Source organism: Aethina tumida, chromosome 1 (assembly GCF_024364675.1).
Source record: "Aethina tumida isolate Nest 87 chromosome 1, icAetTumi1.1, whole genome shotgun sequence".
Classification (NCBI taxonomy): Eukaryota; Metazoa; Arthropoda; class Insecta; order Coleoptera; family Nitidulidae; genus Aethina; species Aethina tumida.
The window spans coordinates 60,383,036-60,409,442 of NC_065435.1; the positions used below are offsets into that span (position 1 = coordinate 60,383,036).

The 26,407-nt window shown below is 30.6% G+C and overlaps 6 protein-coding genes across 8 annotated transcripts; 3 read left to right on the forward strand and 3 right to left on the reverse strand.

Moving 5' to 3' along the window:
• Positions 1–311: 311 nt before the first annotated feature.
• On the reverse strand, positions 312–11,153 carry LOC109597100 (zinc finger FYVE domain-containing protein 26). Its single transcript, XM_020012731.2, has 10 exons — positions 9,830–11,153; positions 4,272–5,852; positions 4,116–4,214; positions 3,534–4,063; positions 2,989–3,477; positions 2,571–2,938; positions 1,552–2,493; positions 1,172–1,496; positions 863–1,115; positions 312–807 (listed from the first exon to the last, which is right to left on the reverse strand). Exons 1-10 carry the CDS (start codon positions 11,057–11,059, stop codon positions 622–624), a joined length of 6,003 nt encoding a protein of 2,000 aa, XP_019868290.2. The 5' UTR covers positions 11,060–11,153; the 3' UTR covers positions 312–621.
• LOC109598173 (uncharacterized) lies at positions 5,928–7,136 on the forward strand. The gene is made up of 5 exons (XM_049970556.1): positions 5,928–6,140; positions 6,196–6,337; positions 6,390–6,625; positions 6,685–6,821; positions 6,870–7,136. The coding sequence occupies exons 1-5, from the start codon at positions 5,953–5,955 to the stop codon at positions 7,058–7,060; spliced, it is 894 nt and encodes a 297-aa protein (XP_049826513.1). The 5' UTR covers positions 5,928–5,952; the 3' UTR covers positions 7,061–7,136.
• Positions 11,154–11,736: 583 nt separating the features above from the next.
• Positions 11,737–13,895, reverse strand: LOC109597549 (uncharacterized). The gene is made up of 3 exons (XM_020013269.2): positions 12,472–13,895; positions 12,021–12,415; positions 11,737–11,966 (listed from the first exon to the last, which is right to left on the reverse strand). The coding sequence occupies exons 1-3, from the start codon at positions 13,664–13,666 to the stop codon at positions 11,886–11,888; spliced, it is 1,671 nt and encodes a 556-aa protein (XP_019868828.1). The 5' UTR covers positions 13,667–13,895; the 3' UTR covers positions 11,737–11,885.
• A 286-nt stretch (positions 13,896–14,181) lies between these two features.
• Positions 14,182–15,059, forward strand: LOC109597611 (probable 39S ribosomal protein L24, mitochondrial). Its single transcript, XM_020013357.2, has one exon. The coding sequence runs from the start codon at positions 14,274–14,276 to the stop codon at positions 15,030–15,032; it is 759 nt and encodes a 252-aa protein (XP_019868916.1). The 5' UTR covers positions 14,182–14,273; the 3' UTR covers positions 15,033–15,059.
• Positions 15,060–15,394: 335 nt separating this feature from the next.
• On the reverse strand, positions 15,395–18,519 carry LOC109597346 (protein halfway-like). Of its 2 annotated transcripts, XM_049961249.1 has the most exons (8): positions 18,365–18,519; positions 18,187–18,298; positions 17,758–18,094; positions 17,110–17,270; positions 16,884–17,054; positions 16,682–16,831; positions 16,521–16,631; positions 15,395–16,462 (listed from the first exon to the last, which is right to left on the reverse strand). In XM_049961249.1, exons 2-8 carry the CDS (start codon positions 18,205–18,207, stop codon positions 16,178–16,180), a joined length of 1,236 nt encoding a protein of 411 aa, XP_049817206.1. In that variant the 5' UTR covers positions 18,208–18,298; positions 18,365–18,519; the 3' UTR covers positions 15,395–16,177. The 2 variants fall into 2 exon arrangements, with proteins under 2 accessions (XP_049817206.1, XP_019868566.2); XM_020013007.2 differs by having other exon boundaries at positions 17,758–18,298.
• Positions 18,520–21,470: 2,951 nt separating this feature from the next.
• On the forward strand, positions 21,471–23,430 carry LOC109597566 (N-acetylneuraminate lyase). Of its 2 annotated transcripts, XM_020013295.2 has the most exons (8): positions 21,471–21,489; positions 21,550–21,608; positions 21,968–22,038; positions 22,302–22,447; positions 22,509–22,677; positions 22,731–22,876; positions 22,932–23,103; positions 23,160–23,430. In XM_020013295.2, the coding sequence occupies exons 1-8, from the start codon at positions 21,487–21,489 to the stop codon at positions 23,294–23,296; spliced, it is 903 nt and encodes a 300-aa protein (XP_019868854.1). In that variant the 5' UTR covers positions 21,471–21,486; the 3' UTR covers positions 23,297–23,430. The 2 variants fall into 2 exon arrangements, with proteins under 2 accessions (XP_019868854.1, XP_019868861.1); XM_020013302.2 differs by lacking the exons at positions 21,471–21,489; positions 21,968–22,038 and having other exon boundaries at positions 21,549–21,608.
• Positions 23,431–26,407: the final 2,977 nt, after the last annotated feature.

The window sequence follows — 26,407 nt, forward strand, 5'->3', positions numbered from 1 at the left end:
TTTAGTAAAACAATGTAAATCCTGCTATGAATATATTCTAACTACGTAACTACATTTGAATGTGCTGTTTAATTTGGCCAATCAAATCAGACTAATATATGCGTTTAAAGTAATATCTACGTTTATAAAATGTCTAAAAAAGTATAGAATATTGAAATATATTTTTTATACAGACTGGACAAAATTTGAATTAAATCCCTTTATAAATTATAAAATATCTTACAAAATGTTTGATTTTAAATTTTGTTATATTCGCTAGCGACCACTGATCACTTGATCACAAATTTGATGATGTTTAAGAAATGCTCAAATAATTTTTGAATCATTTATTAAAATAAAACAATACTTACATTGTACTATTTCTATAAAAGTATAAATTTTATTGAAAGTAAAATATTAATTTTATAACATAAATACAAACTTATTTTAAAACGTTATACATTTTCATAAAATTTGGTAATTACATGTAACAGTCACAATAGTTATTATCACAGTATTAATTATAAAAATAAAATAATTTGATTATAGATATAATATATTTTTTCAATGACTAGGTACGATACTAAATAATTATGAGATTTGCTATTGTCAAAATATATAGATATAAAAAATAATATGAGATCATTCTTTGGTGTGTGATGGTGCGTGAGAGTGTGTTTGCAAGACCTTTAAACATAATGCCTTAATGCTGGGCTGATTCAATAGTTCCGCTTCCCGTAGTATCCTACGGATATCTGTCATGCGCTTATATTTCACTGCTAAATAGTATGCCGTTTTTAATTGCTTTGCTTCAATATAGGCAGATATCTAAAATATTAGTAATTAAGAGATGAAACATCGTTAAATATAAACATATTTTTACCTTAGTTGATCGATCGGATATAAGTTTAATAAGATCCTCCACTTTCGTTCCTGTCACATTGGCCTTTGTAAAAGTGGCCACAGCTAAAGTAAGCATTTCATCACACATATCCGTAACTGCATTATCGTTGGTGCCGCTTGCTTTTATACAGCTCACCAATTGCGCAATCCCGCTCTGTCTTTCTGCTTTTGCCAATTGTTTACCGGCTTCACAATACACCTTCACAGGTTTTAATTTAAATTCTTGTATAATCCTAGAAAATATTACAATTAAAACAATAAAATACAATATAATGGGACTTTGAAAAACCTTAGAGCAATGTCGAAACCGTCATCCACGTTTCGGCCGCTGATTATTGCCAAAACGGCTAAGACAATCTTTTCGTTGGTTGTGCCAAAAAGAGTCGGAATTTTGTTTCCTCTTTTGGATGTCTCTTCTGTTATTAAAATAGAAGACAGTAAGTCAACTGGCTTAGAATAAAACTCTTCACATTCGGCCAAGAATTTGACAATCTCACATTGCCTCCAAATCGTATTGATGTGTTTGTCAATATCCTTGGAATTAATTTTCATAACCAGAGACGGATTAGTCAGACCTTTCTCTTCGAAGCTATCTTTCGACGAGGTAGTACGAACTAAATCATAAAGTTTTGTTAAAACAAGCAAAATCTAATTTTATAAGTTACTAACCTGACGCAACTTCTACCCACTGTTCCTGTTCCAGCACCTGCTTTAGATGTTCTTCAGCTTTGTGCAAAAAATTGGTTTTGGTGGCGAAATCAGTGAAATTGCTTACGTTCTCTTGATAAAATCGAATGCATGTCATTGCTGCCCGAATATAATCGCCCATATAAAGTTGTAGTTGATATAATGAATTCAGCATATTTTGTTTTTCTAAATGTCTGCAAATTTGCCTTAAATATTCCTTCCAAATGTCCAAAGTTGAATCTATTTTGGTCATCTCATCTTGTAGAACGTTAACAATTCCATCTTTGAGGCACTTCATGTAAATCTCTATGAAAACATCTGCACACAATCTGTATTCGATTATGTAGTTCAAAGCGGTGTGGATTTCGTCATGCCTGACGTAAAATTCCAAAAGGCTGATGTGGGTGCCGTATTTGGTCAGATAATATATGCACTCTTCATAAAATATCGGGTCCATTTTAGGTTTAGTGTTTTGGTAATGTTGTTTGTTATGGGGAAAATAATTTCCAGCTGAAATTTCTTTAATGCTTCTCAGTTTGTTTAAAATACACAGGGCGACGTCTTGTTGTGTCGTCACGATGCAACTGGTATTTAAACTTGACATGGAGCTACTCAGATTCCTCATCTGCATCATATCTGTTACTCCTGTGCTAATTGATCCGGACCTTGACTCGAGAATTTGAATGATTTCGTTTAATAGGGGCGGGTTTTTGGAAGGTTTGCCTTCAAGATAGCTACTGTTATTGGAATATTTGGAGGGATAGCGAGATCGCGATATGTCTGCTTCATCTTGTTCACTTTGAACAGTAGAATCGGACAAGGTCTCGTAATATGAGGTTTTATCCAGGCATCTTTGAAATTTCTCCCGAGCTAGAGATAAACTGCCAGCTTTTAGACAACTTTTACCCCAAGCTGCAAAGATACCTAAAATTTTAGAACAAAAATTTTTATCATCGTCATCATCATCTTAAATAAGTCCAGTATGTATAAATATGTTTTACCTATATTATCTAGTCCAGTTTTCGTTGAAACTTCCAGCGCCAAATTCCACTGTTCCCTTTCCAGCAACTTATCCCTTAACCGTCTTAAAATCGAGGCATTTATAAATGGACCCTGATCGTGAGGAGCTGCGATTGGCAGCATATTCAAACATCCCCTCTCAGCTAACAATCCAAGCAGTTCCGATTGCGACAAGATACGGTCGGCCAACGACGTGCCGTATTGTAATGTACATTCGACCGAAGACATTTTGGCCGCAGTTGCCAAAGACTTCAACATTTTAATAACAAGAAGATAATCGATTTCTTGTATGGGTTCCTGACTTGGGAGTAGTAGTCTCAGCATTATGTTACACTGGTCTAGTAAAAACCTAAAGAAATTTGTTAATAACAGCATAATAAATGAGTCACAAGTACTTACTTTGGATACTCCACACATTTGGAATGATATTTTAAAATTGATAAGCACAAAGATACACTTGGAGCATGCTCGTATGAAAATTCATCGCGTACGATGATGTTATGCTCTGGATCGTCTGTCAGTATCCAGTAGTCGTACAGAATAGATTTAGTTGAAACTGTATCCGGTGCGTCGGACATGGCTTCGCCATGAGTTTGCTGGAAACAGTCGGAGCACACCCGCACCAAAATGTCACCGTACGATTCCACCAACATGCGCTTCATTGAGCAATTATAACACACGACTCTGCCGCACCTTCTGCAATGGTGCCGACGGTTAAACATCGAAAATGTTACCTTTTGGCAGCACATACATTCGAGGACATCGTTATTTTGTACCCATTCATCCTTTGTGGGAACTTCCGGCGGCATAACGAAGTTCCTAGACTCTGAACCAAGATTCAAGGAATCCAGAGATTGCATCAACTTGATTTCTGGAGTTCTAAGTAATCTTAAATAATCAATAAAGCGTTAAATTAATATAAACTTAAAATATTGTTTTCTTACCTAGGATCAGGTTGAGTTATTACTCTAAAATCGAGACTTTTTTCTGCATATTTTCTTAACAACTGGTCTACTTTTTCAATACTTAAATAATCTTCATCGAAATCTATCCGGTCTATTTCACGTTTTAGAATTTCCAAAACAGAGGCCAACTTATCAAGCTTGGTGTTCATTATTAATATTTCAACAATACTTAATGGCTCATGTAGGAGACAGAGTAGTTGTTCTTGTTCCTGAGCCGTAAACACTGACAAGATTTTGAGACTAATCTCTATATATCTAAGATTGTCATCATTTTCATTGTTCAGTAAATATTCAATTACAAATTGCAACTGTGGTAGTTTTTTTAACAACTTCAGAAGGTTTCTACAAATTTTAATAGCATGGTCATAAGGCAAAGTATCCAGAAGCATTTTGATGTTAGAAAAATCGTTACAGGTCTCAAATATCATCAGAAAATAGGGCTCATTTATTTCCAAAAGAGCCGTCTGTGCAGGTTCATGAAGTTCAATGAATTTAAGTAAGAGCTCGATCTAAAATTATAGTGTTAATATTTATTGTTGGTTCTTTTAATAAAATACTCACCCTATCCTCTGATAAAAGTTTGCTGATAACATGGGGCTGCCTTTTAGTACATATATCATAGGACTCTGACCAAGTACTAACCATTAAAATTGGTTTTAACTGAAATAGAATATAATGTAAAATACAACATGTAAAGTTTTAGCACAATTTTCTTACGTTTTCACACATTTCAATTTCCTGCAACCATTCTGATAATTCAGCCATCTGTCGTCCAGTTGTGCCATCAAACCTGGTTATTTCCGATTTAATTACATATTCACAAAAATCTCCAGGCCATTTGCGGAAGTTCTTTAATATCGTGGTCACCCGTAGGTCATCATTCACTATGAACTCGACATACTTGTAGAAACCAATTTCAAACCCGTCCTGAACCAGATTGGTCAGCACCATATCCCGCAGCTCCACCAAGTCGGAATTCTTTTTCAGTTGATTTTCAGGAATGCTGTCAACAATATCAAATAATCCCTTCCAGTTGGTGGATTTCAGTGCGTCTTCCAGAATTTCTTCACCAGTTTCTAAACTGTCGCAGGACGCGTGACTGTGGTGGGAGGACGTCAGGAAAGTGTCGTTAAAAAGGATTTTGTTGTTGATGAAATCCGATACTTTTTGAGTACTGATGTCGTTTTGTAGCACTGTTGTTATAAGATTATTGTTAAACAAACCTTTTAAGGACTGAACGCTGGACAGTTTCAAACAATTCAAGAACGTCTTCACTCTCAACTCTCCAACATCCACTTTAACATCTTCAACTGAATACATTTCGTTTAAAATAAATGCTAAAAGCCAGTTTCTCTTTTGAATGTAACTTATAATGCCTTTCGATGGTACGTATAAATTGTTTTCGGGGTACAGTTCATCTTTGGTCACGTGTTCCTTGGTGTGCAAATTAATGGTTGGAAAACAATTTCCAATGACATGATAAAGATAATCCAGTTTTAATCTCCCGAAGTATTTTTCGAACTCGCTTGGATCCAAATTTTTTTCAAACAGGATTTTCCCCATTAATTCAGATCTGTTATGGTGTAACAACTCAAAATAAGAAGTGTTTTTACCACAGGACACTATGTTAGATGTGTTTTGTTCAATGTAAAGTACACGGGAGAACGCTTTCAAATAATTGAATAATTTCGAAAGATAATTTATATTCTCATTTGCAGTAGTAATTTCCGTATATTTTTTACAAATCTTGTTGAGTCTTAGGAGGGCACGGTGACTTTTATGATTTTCATCCAGAACGCCAGGCTCATCAGCACTCAGTGTTTCGATGAATTCTCTGTAGCTCTGTTTGAGACTTCGGTAGAGTTCTTCTTCTCTTTTGTACTTGTTTAAGTCTAGGTAAAGTCTGGCGTCGTTTAAAATTTCCGAAATTGGCAACTGCCTCTCTGTTTTCACTTCCTTGTAGATGTTTTGAATTTTTTCGTAGAACACAAAGCACTGTTGAATATTCTGTTCCTTAGCCAATTGTAGTATTGTGTCGCAATCATCAACATCGGTTGGCTGAGTTAGTACCAGGTCAAATATATTTTTAAAGATATTTTCTGAAGAACATGGATTTTTAGTAAAGAACTCTTTCAATATTTTTATTATCGAAGATTCAATGTTGGTCCATGCAATCTTCGGATTATCCTTCTTGATCGACTTTATCTTGTAAGCTTTTTTTAAAATATCTTTCAAATCATCCAACTTTTCAGTGTATTTGATTTGTTCCGCCAAAGGAGTTGATTGTAAATTGAATATCTGAAACAAATTATAGGTAACAATGGAAGCAGAATTAACCTTGCGTAAGAACTGTCATTGTAATGTCAACATGATGCAGTATAAGCTTTTTTATTTGCTAATGTTGATATCTGGATACAATTTTTTAGGTCCAGTCCCTCAGTCTATAAATTTGGATGATTCTAACGATTTCGAAGTAATGGATACAATCCCAGACGAAGAAATGAAAGATGTTTATGATGAGGAGGAAATGGTTAAATTGAATGACAAGCTAGAGGAAAAATCCAAGAATTTAGGGGCTTACTATCGGTAACAAAATTAATTAGTCAATGTTCACGTTTTAATTTGTGATATCTTTCTTTAGAATCCATCAAATAGCAAAACGGCGGAATGAAGGAAAAAAAGTGACTATAGATGAACAGTCGGCTCAACTTGAAAAATTTGAGAGCAATCCGGATATGGAGGAACCCATTCCCTGGAAAGCCCGACTAACTGATCTAGACTCTGTATAATATATTAATACCTTAACCATAATACATTTTGAGTGATATCTTCTAGGAGCTGCATCGTTCAAGAAACAAACTTCACCGTCGTAGCGAGAACGCCTCAGACGTAAATCTGGATTATGCAGAGTTAGAGAGAGAGTACAAAGCGCAACTTAGAAAAAAGGCACATTCGAATAACACAGTAAACGCCACCGAAATTAAAGAAGACGAATCTCTCAAAGATGCGCTAGGGACCCTTGTCGACTTTAAAAAGTCTAAAAACTGTACCGATGAAGAAAGAAAGGGAATAGGAAAGTATTTGCGGTTTCTTTTCATATCGTCTGAAACATTTTTTTTTTTTAATCTGCAGGTTTTAAATCTATTATGTGTTACATTAATGAACCAGAAAACCAAGACAATCGTTTGTCGACAAAAATATTTTATTTGTCTCTAGTTATATTAGCAGCATACATAATTATTGCAATTCCTTGCTGGTGTTCTAAAGGTAAGTTAAAAAAAAACAACAAAAATTTGACTTATATTCAATTTTTAGGATGGTGCTGTTGCTGTTGTCGATGCAAATGGTGCTTTCCTCGGCAGAGAATTGATGAAGCTAAGAAGTTTCTAGCTGACAACCCTGTAGGGGTGTATCATGACAAAGATGGGAAAAAAATTGAATTCAAAACCACTATTTATGAGAAGTATGCATTTGCACAATTGGAAAAAGCATTAAAGAAATGTTAATCAACAATAAGTAGATATATATAAATATTTGTAGTCTGAATATATATTATTATTAATAAATATACTTCACAATTTACATATTAATTTAATTATGCAATTTATATTCGAATTCACAATTTATTTAGATTCTTTTAAATATTGTGATATCAAACATGCTTCAGAATTTGTAAGTTTTACATGTCTTAGCCTCTTCAAATAAACATATTCCCACTTATCACAAACCGTGTTTATATATGTCGAAACTTTAACAGACTCAGACTGCATAAGATTCTTAATCTCGGATGATAATCCTTTTAACGTGTCCAATAGATTGTGAAAAACTTCTGTCCCTTTAAGAGATCCATGTTGTCTCTTTATGCCATAGATCGCACTGTACACATTTCTAACAGTTTCGTCCCAATACATGTTAAAATTTTCCAATGATTTATCAATAATGAACTCGATCTCTGTCAACATTTCATTTCTAATTTTGTGTGTTTGTTCCCAAGCCTCAAGAACAGGTAACTCGTTTAGATTAATTATGTTTTTCTGTAAGATCACTTCGGCGTCAGCCAACTGTGCAAGGCATATTGTTGCAGTGGATTGAAAGGTTTCAACTGCGTCCGCTCTTAAATATTGAAGATGCTGTTTGATTTTTTCAGGCGTTTTAAACATTTTGCGGCTTGGAAAGGGAACTCGAATTTATGTAACTAATTTATGACAAGTATACATGTGGTTTGTCACTTTTCCATGACACAAATAGACGGGTATATTCTATTCCAAGATCGATCACATCACATCACAACAATACTAATTGGTCATTATTAATATTTGCTAAAAATGAGAAAGATAAAGATATAAACTATTCGTATTTTTACATAAAAATGTGTTTGCTTTCAAATTATCCTAAAAAGAACAAAAATAATTTAATTCTATAAAAATGAAAAGATATTTTTTTTTTATAAATTAATAAGTTTGATAAAAATAAATTATAAAATTGAGACACACCGGTCCTTTCAGATATCCATTCCATCTAATAAAACAACTTGTACACACTCATAACGAGTTCTAGATTGACGTTGCATACTGATAATATTTGAAAATTAAAACGAAAATGAGATAATTAATTTAGTTGTAACGAAACGACGACAGTTTAACCTGTTTACTAATTTACTAGAATTACTTTTTAATTAATAGAAACAGTTTGGTATTTACTTTGATTTGTTTTAAAAATAATAAGTGGTGCATTAGTTTCGTATATCAATAGAGTTCTTACTCATATGTGAGTCATAAATTGAGCATATTACCAGCATATAATTGTTTGGCGTATTGTGACAATCGTGAAATCATCATTTTTGTGTTATATCTACACCAATATAATAATGATTCATTAGTTTTGGAAATTTATCAAAATATTGACAATGGTATTTCTGGTGTACCATTAAAGTATCATACTGATAATTATTGTTACAAACAGTAAATTGGATGTTATTTATTTTAGAAGATAAATTGAATATAAATTTAATTTTGATAAAAATAAAATCAATATAAAAAATATATTTTAATATCTTAAACCATGTTTTGCTTTTCTTATTACACATCTTATAGACGTCGGAATATTACTGTGATTCGGTTGGCTAAAAAATAGCACATTCAAATGTGTTTACGTTTTGTATATGTATTGAACAATACTTAATAGTTAGAATTTAATCTTAGTAGCTACTATTTATGGAAAATACAATAAGAAAATGTCCTAACAAAAAACAACTCCTTTCAACACACATATTAGAAAAATCAGTAAACGACAACCTTTCTTGTCCTCTAGGTAAATAAAAAATTAATTAAGTGAGTTACACAATATCAGTAGGTCTAGTAGAATAATCAAACGCCAACTGAATGAATAAAACTTCCAAGAATATATTCAGTAAAGAAATCATCGGCATTAATAAAGAATATTCGAACAAGAGCAAAAGTTTATACAAAAATGTATTAATTATTCCCCGGAAGTGATGAATCTATGTTCAATAAAATAAGAAAAAATGGAATTCCTTTCCTTGGCATGGTCTAGGAGTATCAGGAGAAATGTTATAAAATCGTTTGCCAATGAAAATGTGCAATTATATAATGTACCAATATTGAGATCCTCGATTGGCTTTCATAAAATCTGGATCTAAATAAAATTGAAAACTTGTTGAACGACATATTTAATTGAATCTGTATCTCACCGTTTACAGGTGGTTATAATGACCAAAGGGTATTCAACAAAATATTAACAAAAAATGTGCTATTTCTGTGAACAAAAATTTATTTTGTTTAAGATTTAATTTAAGTCGAAACATTTCTTTTGGTACAAAATGAATGGTAGAAAGAATATAATGCAATTATTATAAATAAAATATAAAATATTTTGATTTGATTTAATTAGAAGTGTTCGTTTCCTAATTAACGTTAAGATAGTAATGTGCACAATTTCTTTGGCCACCACTGCCAACACACATATTATATGCCATACCAATGTATGTTTTTGTACTAATAATGTATATTACCAAAACAAGACCAACACAAGCAATAAGCCATTTGAGTGAACTTGTGTATTCAATGAAAAATACTATAAAGAATAATAAACAATTTTCCAGTAATTATTGATTTATTTTAAAATAAATTTATATCTAAATTAAAGCAAAGTTGCCAGAAAAATTTTTGTAAAGAAAAAAATACGTGTCTAATAATATAATGACTACAATGGGCAATCCAATGGAATAACATTATTATTATTAATAAAAAACTTACCCTAATAACTTGGTATCCCCTTTCAAAATCTCCTTTCTTTAAGCACATCTGTATCAATGACTCTGGCTGAGCCAACATGTATTTTAAAAAATTTCTTTCACATTTCTCTGAGGACTTTACATTGACAATCAGCTCCATCCTCCACGCTGCGTCGGAAATGCATTTGCATAGGTGGTTAAATCTGACATATTCCTCAGAGTGTTTTTCATACAAATTCTTTATTTTAATTTCCTCAATAATTGATCTCAATAAATAAAGAATTAATCTGACCTCCTTTTCACTACAGATAAATTCTTCTTCTTGAAGATTCTGAGATAGGTGGGTGTTTTTTAGGAACATTAAAGCAAATATATTTTCTAATAACTCTAATTGATATTTACCATTTTTTATATTTAATAATTTTTCAGTTATATTTTGAACAACATTTATGACCATGGTGTTTTTATCATCATTTCCCAGTATCAATATTTGTAAAATGCTGGATAATATAATGAATCCTAGGAATATCTGTGATTGAACTGACGGTTCACTATAAAATGCTTCATCTTCTTTTATTGCTTCTAACAAATCATCAAAATCTGCTTTTTTGAATGACACAAATTTATCCAATACATCTAAGATGCAGTGATCAACAGAATAATTAAATATTTCACATTTACTTTGTGCAGACAATTTGCCACAAAAATTTGTCACATTTACAGTTCTCCTCATTTCTTTTATGAAATATTTCCAGAAGTCTTCAAATGTGTCTTCTTCAATGCTTTCCAAAATTGAGCAAATATCTTCAACATTGATGTTGTTGGACTGGGTTCTTATTATTATTTTTAACAACAACAGTTTGTTGTAAATTGTGGCATCAAATTTTTTCAAATACAACTGAGAATTTTTCAAAACCTCTTTAATCCAGTGTTTATTTTCAAAAATGCAGTATGTATATAAAGAACTGGAATCCTCAATATCAAAAGTGTAAATATTTCTTTCATGTTTTGTTATCTCCTTTACTAAATAAACATTGTTAGAAGCCAATGCACTTAAGTACAGTAGGTCCTGCCGTAGTATATTCCTAGTAACAAGTTTCTCAATTTTCAGAAATATAGTATCATGTAAATATTTTTCATCCTGTTTGTTTTTTGCTTGATACACACCAAAACATTTGTAAAATGATGCAAATTGTTCTGAAGTAACTTCACCACTTTGCAGCAGTGTATCTATCAGGTTTGATAATTCCATTTTTCTGTCACACAAACACTACATGGTACAATAAAGAACGAACAAAAAACGATACGCCTATAATTTAGTCATGTTCAAAGTGCTAGTGCACACTAACATTTCTATGGGTATCAGCTGTTCGTGACATTTCAACAACAAATATTTCACAGACTGCCAACCACTGAACACAGAGGCGTACATGTAGTAGATAGCACATAGTCTCACTTACGGGGGGGATTCAAAATAAAGTAGATGACATTGTGATAATTTATATTTCTAACAATTTTAGTTTAAGTACAAAACGAAGCATATATTGTTCGGTTATGTAACAAAATTGAAGTATTTATTAATAATATATTTATCTCAATTTATACAATTAGTTGACTATAAAAGAAATGATTTACGTGTCTCTCTAAAACCATTAAACGCCGACTTGACTTGTTACTCATTTAGAATTTCTGAAACAAAAAACATTCATTATGTACAATTAAGATTATTAAATTTTATTCAGGTATAGTTTTCTGTTAGTTTTTCTCAATTTCATTGTTGTAATTACAATTAATAATTTCATCTCATTTGGTAAATAGACATAATCTAAATCAAACTTCGATAGGATTGTTCATTAGTTTCCTTTTACCTAAGAAAGTATTTCGGAAATTAAACTCATTTAATTTTAATTTAATTATATTAGCAACAAAACAAGTCCACACAGAACATGAAACCAGTTTTTTGAAAACATTACATTACATTTTAAAACAAAACAATAAAAAATACAATGCTGAATACAATAAATAAATATAATCACATAAATAAAACCCTGTTGATTCCCTACATAAGGAACCATAAATTAGGTAACTAAATTAATTGATTCTTCCAAATGCTTTTGTAATTCATATTCAGTCATTTCACATATGTCCTCTGAATCAATCTAAAATCATAATTATCAGTTTACAAAATATATGAGTTTTTACTAGTCACTTACAACTATTAAACCCTCTTCCATTTTATCCAGAATTCTCAGTTTAAGATCCATTAAGCCATGTGGCAAGTTTTCCTCATTTTTTACAGACGTCGTTTCATCTAATACTTCAACATGTACTGTTTTATATATCTTTCTTTTATACCCAGTTATTCCTACAATATTCAAATGAGGTATTTGGATTCCCATCTCAAATCGATTTATGCTGTGACTCTTTGCCATCACTTTCAAAGAATCATAAACTCTTTGTAACAGTGGCCTCTTGTTTATTTGCATTTCATATTTGTAACTTGTTGTTCTTAAAGGGCTAATGTTGAGTTTTTTAAACAGTTGTGGATCTTCATAATAGATACAGGATAATAGTAAATTTAATCTTTGCTTCACAGGAAGATTAGAGTCTGAAACATACCAGTAATATTACAATTTTTATATTATGTAATAAAGTTATTTTTACCTTGTATTCGAGAAATATTGTCTTGAGTTAAAATAAAGGGAACAAATTCATAAGCTCGATATTTCAGCATCCAAAGATATAGAAAAATCTCTATATAGATGTCTGGTTTAATTAGGTGATCTCCACCATTAATTCTTTCCTTTAATTTACTTATTATAATATCAATTTGGTCTTTCTTCAATTCTTGGTAATTGATATTTGCTAAACACCATAACAATCTGTTTATATCTTTTGTCCTAATATCTTCTGGCAAGTAGAAGTCAGTTCTTGGTGTGTAAGTGCTTTCTTTTAATTTTTTAAGGCTAATTTCCACAAAATGTTGATATAAATTTTTATCATAGTAATAAAAATCAGAATATAATGCCAAAATGTGTCCCAAAGCAGTAAGTGAATAAATATGTGTGGTTTGATTAAAAAACATTCCACAAGTAATACTGGACAACAATTCCTCTGATTGGTACCTGTTCTGGCGCAACACTTTCACAAAACTTATAAATAACAATGAATCCTTAAGTATACCTAAATTGTTGTTTATAGAGTGGTGTATGCAACTCAAAAACAGTTCACTCGCCTTTGTACTAGTTTTAAATAAAGAGTTAGATATAATGCACAGCTGACTTTCATCTAATTCATTAATATATGAATGAAGACTTTGTAGACATTTTTTAATAATTGTTTGAGACTTTTTAGATTTTTTTTCAAGGGCAGCAAAGAACATCAGTTGTATTAATTCATCCTTTGAAAGACGGTTTATGTTGTTATACATATTCCTAATTGCCAGCTTATAATAATTAGTTTTAAATATACGATTAGGCACAGCTTGAACTAGAGAATGTAAAATATCACAGGTTTCTTGTACATTCAAATCATATATCCTATTGCAACACTCTTTATCAATGGCAGTGAGCAAATAGTCGTTGTTTTTTCCACAAAACTTGATGCAAGATCTGAGTTCTTGAAACTTAATTGTTCCATTAATAAGATCCGGACGCTCTGCTAGTGATTTAAACAAATCATTGGACAATTTGGCACTGGTATCACCTCTGTTTTGATCCAAATAGGATATTATTCGACCGGTTAAAGTCCGTTCGGACACAGTAACATTTTGACCATATTTTCGTGTCAGCTGATGTACGAAATGATTCGAGGTTCCTCTGCACTTTAAAATTTGCGCCAACCTTCCTGATATGTTCATCTTCACATTTTCCAACGATTATTTTTAGACGGTTTTTATTTACACCGAAGTGTATAACCTAAATTCGCACGGCAAACTTTACACGTCGAGTATTTATTAATATACCAGTTTGTGTGCAAATAAAGGGGGGAAGCCTGCTTTCAAATGGCACGCAATTTAACAATTCACTAATTCTAATTTCCCATGTGGTATACTCAAGGGGAATTTGAAATTTGCAATAAATAATTTCAATAATTATTTGTATTCTAATTGATTAATGAAGCTTGAACACTTATACACCATAAACACTTATTTATTAGTGTTTTCGATTTATAATAAAATATTTAAACTACAATTTCAGGAAAAGACGTAATCCTGTACTTATTAAACAAAATATTTTATGAATATTTATATATTAACTTGGCAATTACATAGTTTCATTTCATTATTATATTTCATTAAAAATATTATATAATAAAATTATTTCATAACTTTGTCTCTGTATGTGACCTGCAGATTATGTTTGACAACCTCGCAATTAAACATCTGTATAAGAGGTTAGATTCAGATACAGTAAGGTTATGTATTAAAAACTTAGTTAACTGTTAAAAGAAAATATTATACTGCAATGAGGCTAACACAGATTCTGTTTTCCAAAGTTGGAAAATACAGTAAGGATTTTTCCAACCTGCCCGACCGATACATCAAAAGGTCAATGGAACAAGTTTACTGGAAGAACCCGAAAGGTCCCCAATATAAACCAAACGCAGTAGTACAAAGGAAAAAGTTTAATTTCGGTGTTGACAGACCTTGGACGGCACAATTCAGACAAGACAACAGCCCTGGAAAATATCACAGAAAAGTGTTTGTGGAACCAGTGAAGGAGTGGAGCTTCTTTAGAGGTGATAGAGTGGAAGTGTTAGTCGGTAAAGATAAAGGAAAGCAAGGTATAATTAAACAAGTAATCCAGGAAAGGAATTGGGTAATTGTTGAAGGCTTGAATTGTGAACTGGAGGTAATTGGTGATGACAAAGAATTCGCGGGAGTGTATGTACAAAATGAAAAACCCCTTCTGGTGACCTCTGAAGTTGCTCTGGTGGATCCTTCTGAACTGACAGCCACCCCAATTGAATGGAGATATACTGAGGAAGGTGAGAAAGTCAGAGTATCCACTAGGACTGGCAGGATTATACCAATACCACCTAGTTCTGAAGAAACTATTGATTACAAGACAAAAAGCACATATAAAGAACAACCCAAAGACACAAAGGCAGATGATGTCACAGAAATTACATTTGCTCCAAAATTATGTACATTTGAAATGGATGTAATGCAGAGTATGGGTATTACAGAAGATAGAATTCCACCTAAATCATATTGGTATTAGAATAAAAGTTTGTTGTTGTTAAATTTGTTTCTTTGTTTAATTTAACTCCCTTAATTTACAAGTAAGTTTAGTTTTAAAATTTTTACAAAATTATACATACTTTTAATATTATTATTGAATTAACATTTTAAATAATTAATATTTAAATCAATTTATTTTGTTCAATACCTATATTGGAGCTTTATTTTTGTTTAGAATTGTTCTTAGGCGAAAATGTTTAGTTTTAATTCATTAAAATTATTTAGGGTAAGTATTATGATTTATTTTGTTTACCGAGCTATAAGATTTTATCCTGTTATAATACTATTTTTATTTCTATTATAATAATTTTAAACATTACTTTCTTGAGTAAAAATAATTGGTAGTATTGTATATTTATTTATTACACTGATATCACAATATACATAAAAAATATGTCTTAGTTTAGAATAATTCAATGACATGTTGTACATTGTAATCGTTAATCGAATATATTTATAAATTTAAAATGTTTTGTATTATATAAAATATATTATAGTTGCTTAATTCTTTAACAATAATATGACTAACAAGAGAATATGACAAGATTTACTTGAAATAATTGGACTAGAAAATATAACTTGTGTGTAAACATTTAGGCACTAAGTTTGAAAAGTAAGGCACTTTGTAATATTAAATCTTGTCTTATTCACTTCAACACACAACCTAATAATAATGAGCAAATAAAAATACATAGCATCAAGGATAATATTTCAGTTGGAACCTGAACCAACTACCAAAATTGAACTCTAGAATTTCGAAAAGTTTAGGCAAGAAGTAGATGAAGATATACATTAAAATTTGTACAATCAGACTTTTCGTTGCATAATGAGAGCGATTAATAACAATATGGCTTCCAATTTTAATTTTACCAGCCATAGTTGGTATAATTCTTAAACTATACTAATAAATTGCAAAATTTGTTTTATGTTTTAGAATATTACATTCTATTAGCTATTCACAACCTCAAAAATGGAAGCCTTTATTAGCAGACATTTATATTAGAGAACGGCAAAATTTTAAAATCCATTTTACAATTAACAATATTCGTAAAAATCAAATAAAATATTACTGTACAACAAAAATTGCTAAATATACAACGGATTTAAAAATTATGCCTTAACACTTCACTCACAAAGCCAGTCACATGGCAACTTGGGCATTTTGCTGGCAGGCCAAGGTAAATAGCCGGCAGTTTTGAACACCCAATAATCATACGAAACTTTAGCAATAAGACCGACAAGCATCGCTACTTCGGCTGTAATTATATAATAGATATAGTCGGTCCAATCTTTTTCGTCGTTGATGCATAATTTCGCGGAGTTCAGTTCCTTTACCCTTACGTTGTTTAAGTTATCACATAGTATATCGTCGTCGTCCACCACGTAAGATTTTTTCGTCAAAAGCCACACCTGCAATTAAAGAATTTGAGAAAAACAATTGAGTTTAGATACAGTTTGTTGTCCCTACTGTTAGGTCTTTGGCAGTGTTACAGTCGCAGTACAAATTGTTACCGCTCAAATAGACAGAATGTGAGGGTTGACGATCTGGTTCCAAGTTGTCAAGGACATAGGTTTCCAACTAAAACAAATAAGTTGAAATATTAAAAATTAACTATCGTAATAACCTACAGTTCTGATACAGTTGTTACGCAAACTTAGAAGCCTCAAACCAAGATTCGCACCCTCCAAAGGTTGAATCGATCGAATTTGATTGTTGTCCGCGTAAAACTTTCGAAGATGCTGGTAGGAGGGGTGGCTTATTTCCTTCAACGATGTTATCTACAATATCACTGATAAAGACACGAAAACTGCATAGGTTCGATTATTTTACGTTGTTATTTGAGACGTCCAAAGAAATTGTGTTTGCGGGCAAAGGAGTCGGAAGCGAAAGGAACTGTTTGCCTGAACAATTAACTGCGACAGAAATGGAAGCAGGTTTGCCAGGCAAGATATCCATTCTTAAGGGATTGCAAGTACAATTTGCAATGCACATTTTCGACACCTGAAACAAAAGATTTAGTAATAATGATTATTTAATAATATGCAATAAAAAGTACTTTGTGATTTTCGATGCACGTTGCAAGGGTAAGATTTTCAACAGACTTGAACCACTCATAGTGTTTTGAGGTCTGACAGAATGTTTTGTTACCATTGACAAAATCCAATTGGTTTCGTTCTAAGGCTTTTGATATCTTGCTGCATTCCATGTATGGAATTCCTAAAAAAATTAACTATAAAATTAATATAATTATAATTTCTCTTGTTCAACCTTAATTCCAACAAGAATATGTGTTATTTAAAATATAAGCAATAACATAAAATTTACAAAATGTGTGTTTCATTGATTACAATAGTATAAAAAAATTGTTTAACTTTCAAGTGCTAATCAAGTAAGTATAAATACTGAAAATTTATGTTGGTTTAATAATATAAAATTAACTATTACAAGATAATAATGCAATCTGTTCAAATTTGCACAGTTGAATGAACAAATTTAATTTCCATCTAAAAATAAATTTATCAAAAACTAAACATAATATTTTGTGACAACAAGTAAAACATTTTTGTATAGTGGATGCATTTAAAAATAAAATATTTAAAATATACAATTGAAATTAGTTTCTAATTGTTAGAACAAACTTTAAAATTTCGTACTAAAACCTATTACTGTATACTTGCTAATATTAACTAACTAATGATAATACCTGAAATATCCAGAGTAACATTTCCTTCCATTTTAAACAGTGGAATTTCAGTCAGATTATTCTGCGACAAGTCCAAAAATTTTAATTTGTATAAATTAGACAAAGGCCTGCCTATAAACTCATTGATTCCATTAGAGGAGAGGTTCAAACAAGAAATGTGTGTGTGTTTTCCAAACTCTCCTACTACAGTTTTAATCTGTCCATCTGTAATCGACAAGAATTCTAAACCTCTCCATAAGCTCGAGGTCAGATTCAGTGCATCCAAAGTGGCGTTTCGAATGTGCAAAGCAGTGACAGAAGTGAGATTGTTTTTAGAAATACCCACTCCTTCGACCATCTGAAAATTGGTCACATCACAACACAATACTGCTCCAGTGCAATTCAGTTTTCTGCAACGCGGTTCGTTTATTGATGGACAATGATCATCACCTGGTTTGTAAAAACACTCATTGGTTTTAAGGCAGCTCAGTGGTACAGTTTCAGTCTGTTGGCAGTTTCCAATAAGGACGATTGATGACCAGATTATAAGACGTAATAACATCTAAAAATTATTAGAAAAATTTATTATGTAAATAAAAACAAACCCGGAAGTTATTTTACACAGTACCTTATTTCATTGTTAATTGTTCTAGTACTATTATTGGTCAGTGTATTGTTTAAGTGTATGCAACGTTGTTAGTATAAATAACTGGCTATTATTGTCGTCACAGATAAATTACAACTTTTTCTATAGTTAACGTTGTAAATAAATGATAACCTAACCTTACTTATCTGTGTCCTACAGAGTGGGACTTAATGGATTCCTATGATTAAACCATAATCATTTACATACGTACTTGAGCCGGAAATGAGTGTGTTTATTATTATTTTATTGGGGAATTTAATAATTTAGTAGTATATTTAGTGCTAATTAGCTGATAATGTATTTTAAATTTTCAAAATTAAATTAGCACATTTTAATTGAATTGATAAATTTGTATTTGATTAACATTAGTTATATGATTACTTTGCCTAAATTTTTCGTATTATTTGAGTTTTTAATAACACATTCTTGAGAATGTTTAAAATAGATTAACTATTTATGTTTAGTAAACATATATAATTAATCTTTAGTAAATTTAAATAAAATATTTATTAGTCTCGTATAAGTTACACTATGTACTATGTAGTACTATGTAATACATAGTCTATATACATTTTTGAATTGTGAAAAATTTACACTAAAAACATGAAATTTGATATATGCATCCTACAGGGTGTTTCGCGACTTATTCCACAAATTTTAACCACATACTCACTGTTACATAAGAAGTCCGTTTAAAAAAAATATGATAAATCGACTACTTATGCAACAGTTAGTATATGGCTAAAATTAGTCCGATAAGTTGCGAAACACCCTGTATAGAAGGTTAAAAAGAACAGTGTCTAAAATTGGATTCGGCGGTCTAATGTTCCATTCAAATCAACGGGAACAATTTCGAACAGCTTTTATAGATGCATTGAATTATTTTCTACCTCGTCTCCTGTTCCACAATTTTTTTTAATGGAATTCTTATGTAACAGTGAGTAAGTGGTTAAAATTTTTGGGATAAGTTGTGATACACCTTGTATATCCCCATAGCGAGTTTGTGATAGATCTAAATCTAATTATGCTGATTTAAAATTAAAAATAGTACACTGATATTTGTTTTAATATATAATCTTTTGATTCTTGTAACCTAAGACCTCTACTTTGATTTATGTTTTGTAGTATATACACAATAGGTCGAGAGACCTGCCTAAAAGGACAAAATAAAAAGATTTAACTAACAAATTTTATAATATAAATGAGCAGATCCATTACTTACTTAAATTATTCGACGAACGTGTGTGCGCCTGGGTAACGCCAATTTTTGAAAATGACTAAAAAATTGTCTTGTTTATTTTATTAGATGTATATTTTTCAATGAATTTAATTTTTGGAACAAGAATATCTGGTAAAAATTTATTAGACGAGATTATTGACACACTACGTACAGGATTAAGAATTAAGGATGACATTAAATAACTCATTTAATAGTTTAGTGCAACCAAATTTTATGATATTCTGAAATTAACGCACCACAATAATAATAATTGATCATTATTGTATTTTTGCATAAAATGTTTTCTTTGAAATAATTCTAATCAAAACATAATTTATTTAAAAAAATTGGAAAATTAATAAAACTTGATTTTTAAATAAATGAATGAATTTTATTTAATATTGGGTTTTTCCACCTCTATTTCGAATTACAGCCTCATACCGACTGTTCATATTCAAAGTTGACATTCGAATTTAATTTGATCTAGATTATTTCAAATTTCTACAAGAAGAAGTTCTCGGGACGGTTTGGATGGACCCTTTATCGTCTCCCAAACATGTTCCAGATATGTTCGAAAATTTGTTGGGCCAATATAAGAATCATATGGACCTGTTCATCCAGCATGTCCAAATTGTAAAGTTTAGCATTAATGTTGCCTTTATTTAACACAATCAAGTCGGTACGTGCTGTTAAGAAAATGCCTCCCCACATCACAATCGCGCCAATCAACGTTGAATCTAGAAAAACCTGTATTGCATGTGTACAGTCGAAACCTAGACTCATCAGTAAAGAGAGTCTTTCCTGTCCTGGTCCTTTGGTGTGGTCATCAGTGTCCATCTATCGTTGTAACATTGGAGAAATTGATGTTGAGACACATCATACATTCGGTTATCCTATGGTAGCACCAATCTTCTTCCATTAACAAAAAAGCTTCATTAGGCATAACCAGTTAAATTTCTGTATTGGCATTGCACATTGACAATAAACGAAAATTAATGAGAGAGATAATTTAGTTCTAACGAAACGACGATAATTAAACCTGTTTAACTAATTTACCAGAATTAGTATATTTGACATAAAACATTTTTAACAAAGAAACAAAACATCTTGCTAAAATAATTATTCAATTTTTAAAAATTATACACGAATGTATTTCCAAAGTAATAGAAATAGCTGCTATTTGTAATATTTCTTTAAAACAGTAAGAATTTTTTATTTTAAATATGATATTTCTTGGATCAATGTAGTAATTTTAGTGTAGAAATTCAAATCAAACGTTGAAGAAGTAATAATAGGAAGTAATTATGGCTACTATGTTTTGGAGTTTTTTTACCGTGTTTTCAGCAATTTCTTCTTTAGTTTTGTGTACTTTGTGTCATTTCTTAAAGAATCGAAGTACATTAAATTTAGCCGTGTAAAGATCTCCAATTTCGCCCTCCTTTTTAAAATATGTAGACTACTTCTTTCCTCCGGATTTATCAATTACTACAACGAACTAAAATAAAAGGTTTTACAATTTAACTCGACATCCATTTATTGTTTTTATTCTTTATCTAATGTTTTCACCATGTAAAATACAATTCAAATAACACAAGTAATAAAATAATATAAATTTACTATACCAGAAGGATATTTAACTTTAGTCATAGTATACCTTTTTGAAGAAAATTATTAATGTTATGCACCGTCTTTGAATAGGAAGATTAAATTATAATCTAAAAAATATTAAAATTAATATTAAATTTTTCCATGATAGCAACTATATACTGTTTAATACTTATAAATCCGCTATCTGTTAATGTGTTCTTATCAGTCTTATAAATACATATACTGTTGGGCTTGTTTTCATACTTAACATCTTTAGTTCAGTTAGTAACATATAATTATGGTAAGTAAAGTTTATTTATTCTGTGTGTATTAATAATAATATGAAACTGTTCTTCTACAGGTTAAATTTGACTTCAAAGGGCTCATAGCCCCTGTTTTTACAATTTTCAACCAAGATTTGTAAGTATATATTTTATATAATTAGATACTTATTTATATGAAGGGGTCATAAATTATGCCCATAATGATATTTAAATAGTTCACTGTTCAATACAAATTAGAAAATAAATTAACATATATTTCAATTAACTGTCCTTTAAAATGTAATAATTCTTTATACAAACTTAAGTTTATTATCAATATGTTTCAGAAAATTATTTACATTATTTATTGTTATAATTTGCGTGAAATATATTGTTAATAAACTTTTGTAAAAATATTAAATATAAATTTAAATATTTTTGTCCTTTTTATGAAGTTTATATTTGTAATTTCATTTAAATAAATGTTAATTTAAATTTACATAATATTTTTTATAGGACCGTTAATACAAGTACTATTCCAAATTATGCCAAATACTTGTTGAATTCTGGAATAAAAGGAATCTTAGGTAATAAATTTTTATAAAATATTTTGATTCGAATAATCTGCTGTTTATGTACGCAAGTAACTACTATCAACAATGTAATTATTATGTAACATATTGTTATGCTATATGTTCCAGATTTTACTGGATTTTAAAAATTTACCACTATTTTTCTTTTATTTTAATGTAATTAATTTGTCATTGCTTATATTTCGCTTTAGAATACTAATAAAAAATATTTTCAACATTTTTTATTTTGTACATGATTCTTATAAAATATATTACAGTTCATGGAACTACTGGTGAGGGTCCCGCTATGACTGTGGCGGAAAGAAAATTGGTAACGGAAGCATGGGTAAAGGCCGTTAAAGAAACCAAACAACATCTGATGATCCAAGTAGGAGGTGCTCCATTGCCCGACGTCCTTGAATTGGTAATTAATTTTCACCTATTTGAGAATCATCTATATTATTTCAATATTCAATTCAATTTAGGCTAGACACGCGGAAAAACTCGGCGTTGACTCCCTTCTGTGCCTTCCCGAACTTTATTTTAAGCCAACAACGCCTGCTGAACTGACAGATTACCTTAAACTGGTAGGCGATGCCGCACCCAAAACTCCTTTGCTCTATTATCATATTCCCATGTTCACCAATGTCAATGGTAAATTGGAACCCTTTACGTTAATAATTTAGAGCTAAATGAATGAGTTTCAGTGCATATGGGACAGTTTTTGGAGTACGTAGCAGGAAAAATTCCTAACTTCCGCGGAATTAAATTTACTTCAAATAATTTAGACGAGGGCATGCAAGCTGTTAAGGCTAACAATGGTCAGTTTGCTGTTTTCTTGGGTGCTGATACTGTAAGTTTACAATAGACTTTATTCTTTCATTTACTTATTACCGTATGACTTTTAGTTGCTAGCAGGAGCTTTGGCATTAGGATTTGATTCGGCTATCGCTACATCTTTGAACATATTCCCCCAATACTCAGTTCAAATAATGGAAGCATGCAAGGCATCGCGATTGGAGGAAGCAAAGAAAACTCAGGAAAAACTAACTGCGGCGTGTAGTATTATTACCAAAAACGGTAAGTATTAATGTTCATTATTATGTATCTTATTCATTTTTAACGTTGCCTTTTAGGTGGATGGGTCCCAACGATGAAAGTTGCAATGAACGTTGCTACACCTATAAATGTAGGAATGGCACGTGCTCCTTTGAAGAATCTTACCCAACAACATATTTTGGAAATGAAGCAATCTCTTAGCAGTTTTCTTTAATATGTATACACCTTGTATATTGTATTGTTATTTTTATATATTGTTATGTTAGATGAATGCTTTGTTTTAAGAGTTAGTTATATGATTCTTTAAATGTTAACCATCTCTACCAGCAAAACTTTATTCATCCAGAATGTTGAAATGATAAATTTTATAGAGAAAACCCACCTGATTAAACAACAATATTCAATGTTGGTTTTATACTTATGAATCATACTCAAATATATAACATATTTTTCATTGATTTTATTGTTGTCTGTGTGACTTATTTGTATATAACGACATATCCACTACATGAACAGTAAGTTCATGAATTTTGAATCAACTTTAATGGAGAGAAAACTAAAAAATATATCAAAAGGATAAATATGCACAATATTATAATTTCTTTATATTTACTTGTGCTGTACCGGTTTTAGACAGATTTCGAAAGAGTGACATGAATAAACAGTTTCTTCGCAGATTGCATGCAAGAATAGAAATATCAACATTCTTTAGTTTCTTCCTAATTTTAATTTTTGTTCTAAAAGGGTACTGCACGGAAAGGCTGTACATGTTTATTGACATTGCTGTTCGTTTTTCTAGGTCTACCTTCTCTAAGGACATTAATAGAGACCTTCTCTGTAAAAAAGTTTAAAGGTTTTGGATATAATCGACCTATTTAATAATAATTGCCTGAAAATAACTCCAGCTATATACTTTGATATTATATATTGGTTTAGCTGTAAATTTAAATGAACACATTTTTCATATTAGTGTAAAGCAAGTTGTGTTAGTGTAAAGTTACTAAATAATCGTAATGGAGAAAATATTTGATATATTTTGTATTTTTTCTATAATTTATAAAATTTATATTGTGGTTTAATATAGCCTTTTACATAAATTGGTCAATGTGTCTATACAATGGAAGGAGCGTAAAAGGCAGAGAAGCATCCCCATGTTTCAAACCTTTTGTGTAATTTTATCACTGTAGGATATCTAACATAAAAAGTGGAACCATCATTTTATTATAAATTAAATTTAAACTTGTCACTAAAAACTACTCCTGACTGTTCTGTGATTCAGTGAATGTTATCCAAAGCAAGTCAAAATTATCCACATTTTTAGTAAAAACCAGAGTATTTCTTGCCAAACGAACTCCCATCTATCTTTTATGTAATTTTGTTCCTGTAGAACGTCTAACATAAACAGCACCACCATTTTTAAATAAAATAAATTTAGATTCATCACTAAAAATTACCCGTCTCCTCTATCCTGTAGTTCAGTAAACGTTGTCATACGGAAATAGACATTTTTTTTGCTGGTCTGCTGTTAAACAACCTTTCATCCACCAATTAAATTTTTTAAATAATAAAGGGTACAATTGATTTACTTAATTGTAACTTCCTAGCTATTTCTAATCTTTCTTTCGGTCGAAGTAACATCAATTTGTAAGTTGTTATTTTTAAATTAAAAATAATTATTGAAAATTGAATTTGTATCCTACCATAAGACCAAGTCAAATATCATTGTGTAATAGACACATTTAAAGCAAAAATATATACAATATACTTATACTCAAATAATTAAATTATTATAAAAAATTCCTTTTGTATAAATATTATTTCATTTATTATTTTAGATAATCGATTTTAAAAAGAAAACATTTTAATGAAACACCCTGTGATTTTATAGAAATTAATGTAATTAACCGTTTGGCAGATATCGGAAACTTGACCTGGAACACTGTTGTTCAGTGGATATAAGATTTATATAACAAATTTTAAAAAATAATGAAATAAATACTTACAGTGGTGGAAAAAAGTGTGGAATATTTAAAAAAAAATTATACATGGGGATTTTTTATCAGATGTAATAGTGTTAAACATATTAGTAGTATTGACGCTCATAGTTTTTTGTTTAGGTCTTATTATCGGATATGTGTTTTGACTTGGACTATGGAATATTATTTTACTTGCGGTCAGTTGTTTTAATATTTTCGGACGATTTGAAAGTAGTAATGCCTCACAAAACATCAAAACGGAAGACATTTCGTCACAATTTAATCTAGATATTAGTATCAGAACAGTGAGAAATCGCCTTATTGATGAGGGACTATATGGCCGAGTAGCAATTTAAAAACAGATGCCATCAAAGAAACACAAATCGTTCCTGTCAGATATTTTGCAAAATTTCACTTGTAATGGACTCAAGAAAAATGGAACACTTTACTTTATAGTGTCGAAAGTAAATTTAATTTGTTTGGGTCGGATGGTAGAACTTTTGTGAGACGAGTACCATTTTAAATATCAAATTCGTCTGGTTAAACACTGTGGCGGGAACATTATGGTTTGGGTATGCTTTTCTCGATCCAAAGTTGGATGAGGAAGAGATGCCACTTCGGTGGAAATTTGAACAAGACAACGATCCCACACACACGTCTAAAATTATTAACGAGTGGTTTCTAATGAAGAACTTAACTGTGCTTGAATGGCAGTCTCAGTCCCCCGATCTAAACCCTATTGAACACCTTTAGAAAGTATTATACTGTCGTATACGACTAAAAAACTTCAAAAGCAAACAAGTTGTGTTCCAAATCCTGCATTCCTGTGACACATTGCAAATATTGGTAGATTCTGTTTGTAAAATATGCCAGACAGTGAATGAAGCCAAAGGTATTGAAATATTTTTATTATAGTTAATTTTTTATGAATATTAATAAAATATTCCATACTTTTTTCCAGACCAAATTGAATTTTTATTAAAAAAAAGTAAAAACCTGTGAATATAATGATCATTGTGATTAACGGACCTATCTTGCAGTAGATTAAGGAAAACATTAAGTAACAATATTCCATACTTTTTTCCACCACTGTATATTCAAAAAAATATATTATTACAATACATTTTTATATAAGTAATAATTCATATGTTTTTCAATAAACAGACAAAGTAAACAATTCAAATTAGCATATAAAATGAAATTTATGGCCTACGGTGAAACCACGTTTGAAATACTATTAAATGAACAAAGAGTTTAAACAAAATGCTTTTATTTTTTGTTTTTATATTTGTAAAGTATGTGAAAAATTTTGGGGAAAGTTTATATATACGTATTATAAAATTTAATCA